This window comes from Phragmites australis, chromosome 5, assembly GCF_958298935.1.
Source record: "Phragmites australis chromosome 5, lpPhrAust1.1, whole genome shotgun sequence".
NCBI classification, from domain to species: Eukaryota; Viridiplantae; Streptophyta; class Magnoliopsida; order Poales; family Poaceae; genus Phragmites; species Phragmites australis.
In genome coordinates, this window is record NC_084925.1 from 46057079 (window position 1) to 46063633 (window position 6555).

General features: G+C 45.7%; 1 protein-coding gene across 1 annotated transcript; it reads left to right on the forward strand.

Annotated features, from left to right (window-relative positions):
• Window positions 1-693: 693 nt before the first annotated feature.
• Window positions 694-5514, forward strand: LOC133920063 (F-box protein PP2-B11-like). Its single transcript, XM_062364703.1, has 5 exons — window positions 694-2554; window positions 2681-2802; window positions 3351-3630; window positions 3754-3875; window positions 4548-5514. The coding sequence occupies exons 1-5, from the start codon at window positions 2279-2281 to the stop codon at window positions 5080-5082; spliced, it is 1335 nt and encodes a 444-aa protein (XP_062220687.1). The 5' UTR covers window positions 694-2278; the 3' UTR covers window positions 5083-5514.
• Window positions 5515-6555: the final 1041 nt, after the last annotated feature.

Below are 6555 nucleotides of genomic sequence, written 5' to 3' on the forward strand. Positions count from 1 at the left end.
TTTTGACTTTCCCCTTCAAAAGTTGTTTTGTTGCAAAAAAAACCCCTAAAGGTTTGGTTTTGTTGCAAAAACATCCCCAAAATTCAATTTAAAAAAAAATCACAAAAAATTCTAAAAAAAAAACTAGAGACAATTCTAAGACCTTTTGTGAATTTTTTTTTTTTAATAATATCCTTTGTATCATATTTTATGGAGAGGAAGTTTGAAATAAAAAAAGAAAAACATGCAGCTCATTTATTAATTCGAGTTAAATGCTTAGTTAATTATTTACTAATCCAAAAATCATGAAATCAATTTTTTTTAGTCTTCTTACATGATCATATATCTTCTAAAAATATATGAAATCTTGAAATAGTTATTGTAACGTGTAAGATTGAGTAAATGTGTTGCAGGTAGATTAATTCATAACTAAGCTGTAACATCCCAAAATTAATAAAATCACTTTTGTTAGTGTACTTAAACAATTATTTATGTAAGAAAAATAATAGTAGACATGACAAAGTTAAAATAATATGAGTTAATAATGAGTTGCACATTTTTCTTTTTTTCCAAACTTCCTCTTTATGAAATATGATGCAAAGGATATTATTTTTGTAAAAAAAAAATCATAGAAGGTCTTAGAATTGTCTTTAGCTTTTTTTTTGATTTTTTTGAATTTTTAGGGTGTTTTTTGCAACAAAGTTAAACTTTTAGGAGGTTTTTTACAACAAAAATAACTTCTGAGGGAAGTCAAAATTCAAATAACTTTTGGGGGGTTTTTGCATTTTTCCCTAAATAAAAGCTCGGTTAGACATGGCTCCTTTTCTCCTCTTCTTTCTGCTCAGAAATGTAGTGGGAAGGAAAGCAATGGAGGCTTGTTGCCCAAAAGGCGCCAGTGGATCGCGTGGGTTGCGTAGATCCGGCACTAATCTTACCTCAAAAGGGGCGCTGTTTGTTTAAAGTACGTTCTTTTCCCTGAAACCTTTTTAAGTTTTTCCCCCTAGATAGAAAGAGTAAGCGGCAGCAAAATCAAAGGCCGATAGAAAGAGTAAAAAACGGAAACGACCTTGGGGCCAAAAGAGGAAAAACCACCAGGAATGAGCTGAGGGAGGTTGCACTGCTGCACTAAGCAATCTCTCTGCTGCACTAAGCAATCCTCAGCATGTGCTGTTTTAATCTATTCGGTTCTTTTATACGGCTTCCTTTTCTGCGTATATGATGTGATTATAGTCATGCTAGATATGCATTGTTTAATATTTCAGATGATGTTACTTTGACCATAAGAAAGTTCGAATGATACCCGTCTTTGTTAGTTTTTATCACCTGACCTAATGTTGTTTGACCTTCTCTAATCTGGTGGTCTTAAGATTACTGCGGGATTACACTGGGTAAGATACAGTTAACCTAGCTGACCACAACCACATTTTGGACTAGGGAGCACAAGAATATTCTTTCCGGATGAGATGAATCAGCTTCCTTCTGACGGAATATCACGCTGGTTGCATTGAGATCAGCTTGATCACATTGATGACTACTCAAAAACGGTGCATCTCTTCTACAGCTAGTTTTCCGCCGCTGATTTTTGGTTCAGAGAATAATGCGTTACAGTAAACGCTGCATTGCTGCCGATCTGAAACATCCATCCTGAAACCAACCGTCGGATCACCGAGCAAGACCAAACCGGAGACAGCACTGCATGTTAGCTGCCCCTCCATTTCACATTGCGTTGTATTAATGGATAAGCTAATAAACGCTGCAAGCGACTGGATTACCAACCCATGGACCAAAAAGTCCCGAAACATGGTGTGGGGCAGACGAGATACTGGCCCGGAAAACACACGCAGGGGCAAAGCTAGGTAGAACAGGGTGATGTATTGGCATCAGAGTAAATTAAAATTTTAATAATTATTATTTTATTTTGACTATATATACATCAGAGTAAATTGAGTTTTAAAATTAATATTACTTTGAATTATGTATTTGGCACCATCATTTGAGTTCTAACTTCACCCCTGAAAAGATGGTCGCATTATATTTACGTTTTAACAAGCCTCGATCCGAGTCAGCACAGCGACGAAGGAACATCCATCCATCCGCTGTTGCCGGTGAGCCTTAGCCCTTAAGCTTCTCGCCCGGTAGTCCCCTTCCCGCTCCCCACCCGCCATCCGCCTATAATAAAAGGACGGCGCGCGCGCAGCCGTCACTCCCGACGTGACTGATCACCACAGTTTCCAACGCGGATCACGTCGCTGCACGAGTAGCACTAGCACGTACGGCTGCGACGAGGAAGCGATTCTTTATGGACGGCGTGGGCGCGGGAATCTACCGGCTGCCGGAGGAGTGCGTAGCGTACGCCATCTCTCTGACGACGCCCGGCGACGCGTGCCACTCGTCCGCGGTAGTGTCGCCTGCCTTCAAGGCCGCCGCGGACGCCGCCGCCGTCTGGGCCCGGTTCCTGCCGCCCGACCACGCCGCCATCCTGGCCGGGGCCGACGAGCCCGTCGACTGCGAGTCCAAGAAGGAGCTCTTCTCGCGCCTCTGCGACCGCCCTGTCCTCCTCGACGGCGCCACCATGGTGCGTACACTTCCGGCGGTGCTCCATCTCATTATTAATTCTTGCGGTTGCTTCAAGTTCATGTACGTCATCGATCAAGGAGCAGTTCGATCGTTCACTTATAATTGGTGCTTTCGATCTGTGCAGAGCTTTGGGTTGGTGAGACGGAGCGGGAAGAAATGCTTCATGCTGTCGGCGAGAGCGCTGAGCATTGTCTGGGGAGCTGATCCTGCGTGCTGGATATGGACCGCTAGCCTTCGAGGATCAAGGTACTTCATAAATGATTTGTTGACAGAGTAATTAGAACGCCCCTTTATATATATATATATATATATATTATTCTACACATATTAAATAAAATTTTAGTTTACCAAATAAAATTTTAATAGTAAAACATGATTCAATAGGTGCTACTGAAATTTTATCCCGTAGATATACGTTATACCATATGTGTAAAACACTATATTATGTATATATATAGTTTAATAATAATCAGTAGAGCAGTTCGCATGCATTGCCCTGTACGCTACTAGTTCATCAAGCCTAGCACAGCATGTCTTAAGGTACGGCGTTGGTAGTCAGATGGATGCATGCGTCGTAACTTTGCTAGTAAGATATATAGCTAGACCTTTACCCATCCGACACACATGTCAGCATGCATGCATGCACGTACGTGAAAGGCCCTGACAAGCATGCGCAAATACAAGACACTGCACGTTCACCTCACTGGATATCGACATGCACGTACGTACTCCGCGCATGCGAGCATGACACCACCTGACGAACCAGGCTCAAACTTTTCATGTCCATTGATCAGGTTTCCGGAGGTCGCCAAGCTCGTCAACGTGTGCTGGCTTGACATCACCGGGAAGCTCAAGCTCTCGTTGCTCACTCCCCGGACAACCTATGCCGCCTACCTTGTCTTCTGGCCTGCCTTCAAGGCCATCGCGGACTCCGACGCCGTCTGGGCCCGGTTCCTGCCGCCCGACCACGCCGCCGTCCTGGCCCGGGCCGACGACCCCGTCGACTGCGAGTCCAAGAAGGAGCTCTTCTCGCGCCTCTGCGACCGCCCTGTCCTCCTCGATGGCGCCACCATGGTGCGTACACTGGCGGTGCTCCATCACATTATTAATTCTTGCGGTTGCTTCAAGTTCAAGGACGTGATCGATCAAGGAGCAGTTGGATCGTTCACTGATAATTGGTGCTTTCGATCTGTGCAGAGCTTTGGGTTGGTGAGACGGAGCGGGGCGAAATGCTTCATGCTGTCGGCGAGAGCGCTGAGCATTGTCTGGGGAGATGATCCTGCGTGCTGGATATGGACCGCTAGCCTTCCAGGATCAAGGTACTTCATAAACGATTTGTTGACAGAGTAATTAGAATGACCCTTTCAATTTTAGATGACTTTTAAATGATATATATATAATTTAATAATAATCAGTAAGACTGTAAGAGAGAGCTCGGGCATTCCTGTCACATCTTGTTGAGACCAGTTCGCATGCATTGCCCTGTACGCTGCTACTAGTTCATCAAGTAGCACAGCATGTTAATGTCATAAGATACGGCGCTAGTAGTCAGATGGATGCATGTGTTGTAACTCTGTTAAGATCTGTTTGTTTGGTTTTCTACAAGCTATTACTTATCTACGAAGTCTGTTATTGATAGAAGCTAATAAAAAATTGTTTCTAGCTTCTATGCCTTCTATAATAGTAAGAACTGATTTTTATTTCTCAAAAACTAAAACCAATAAAAAACAGACTGCTTATTTATTTAGGCTTCTCTCCATTCTAACAGAAACTAACAAACAGAACCTAAAATATATAGCTAGACTTTTACCCATCCGACACACATGTCAGCATGCATGCATGAACGTACGTGAAAGGCCCTGACAAGAATGCAACTACAAGACACTGTATGTTCGCCTCACAGGATCTCCACATGCACGTACGTACTCCGCGCATGCAAGCATGACATCACCTGACGAATCAGGCTCAAACTTTTCATGTCCATTGATCAGGTTTGCGGAGGTCGCCGAGCTCGTCGACGTGTGCTGGCTTGAGATCACCGGGAAGCTCCAGCTCTCGTTGCTCACTCCCTGGACCACCTACACCGCCTACCTTGTCTTCTCCATCGCCGACGACTCCTACGGCCTCGAGTGCAACGTCGGTATCCTGCCTCCAAAGGCCACGGTCACCGTCGTCTCTGGGACCAAGCCGACGGCAACGACGTCGACCGAGCACGCCATCTGCCTTCAGCACATGCATGGGGAGGAGGAGACAGTCATGCACCGGCGGAAGCAGCAGTACATGCGCCTCCGCAAGGACTACGCCCGGAAGCTGCTGACGAGGGAGGCCGATCCCGACATCAGGTGCCCGCGCCGGAGGGGCGACGGGTGGGCGGAGGTCGAGTTGGGTGAGTTCGCCGTGGCGGACCATGCTGCCTGCGGAGAGGACGGGGTGGTGGAGGTGAGCCTGAAGGAGATTGATAGCCGGCGGTGGAAGAGAGGGCTCATCGTGCATGGCATTGAGATAAGGCCCAAGCACACGAGCTAGGTAGCGCCTAGCGGGTTTAATTTAGAGCAAAAGCACTGCCGATTAATTAGGTCCGGAAAGGAATGAACATGCAGCTCGAGCTCATTCTTTTCTGGACTAGCGGCAATTAGTTTGCATGTTTTTGAGACGAATTAAGCTTTTGAGTGATACAGTGCGGACAGATCGATCGAGTACAATCGATAACTGCAATGGCTTATAGATAATCCCTCGTGCATTTGATCGGGACGTTAGTCGATCAAGCTTGCTCTGTATCTAGGACGACGTACGTGGTCCAGCTGATGATCAGGACGTACCACATTAGATTGCAAGTGTGTTCTTGTTGTAACTAGTGTTGTAATATTAATTCCACGTATTCTAATGTGGTTGTTCATTGTTGCATCGATCTGTAACTGGTCGTGCATGCACGTAAATTTATTGATTTTTAGTTGTTTATCTGGGGCAGCCTTATTAAACGATTTCTTCAGTTCTTTTCAGTCGCTTATGAGTACAACAAGAAGCCGACAGTAAAATCTGCACGGCTAATATAATTCTTCTTCTTGATGTTGTCGCCGTCGTCTTCGTTCTTAGTGCGGACTCATGCGTACTTGTTTTAATTTGTCGAGAGGAACCAGGATCCAGGAAGGCAGGAAGCTACCGCTACTTGCACGGGGCCGAAAGCTCTGAAGCTTGAAAACATTAGGTTAATTCGTAAAGGAAGCGAAAATTTCATTAGCTCTTGTGGACACATGTAGCTATTATGTTCGTTTATTTTTCTTAAATTCATATTAAAGAGATAGATTAAAAATTATAGAATAAATAAGAGAATCAACAGATGATCGATGACGATGACCGATCGAGGCCCCTGAAGAGGTGCGCGGCTTGCGGAGGCCAGAGGCGGGCGCAGACGTCGATGCGAAGGGACGCGACGGGTGTTGAGGACGCGGGCGCGCGTGCAGGTCGTGGAGGAAGCCGTCGTGCACTGCCGCGCGATGTGCGGAAGTTGGAGGAGGTGGAAGCGTGTGTAATAGGTTGTTGTGTTCAAAGCGTGTGGTCATTCGACAGGGAGACCGGTGCCAAGTGATGCTACATGCTGTCGTCGGCAAGGGCGCTGCACATCTCGTGGGGCGAGACGCCACAGTACTGGCGCTGGATCATATCCCTCTCACCGACTCCAGGTTCGCTAGCTATTTCTCTCGACCTTGCTTCCAATTTTGATGCGGATTATACGAACGTATACATTCTGTGTCCTCGAATGCCATTGCATGTAGTGGCGGAATAGGCATTAGGTGCTGTGTCAAGTAATGGGCTTTGTGCACTTCCTAGCAGGCTGGACACACTGTTAAAACAAATTATGTTTTGGGAGGCCAGAGCCCAGTATGGTCACTTAAACCCTCCGCCTCTGATTGCATGGAACTACAAAATCACTCAAACTGCAATACATATTTAAGGGTTGCCGTCCGGAGGAGTAGGGACTTGGTGTGTTTGAGAGTTTTT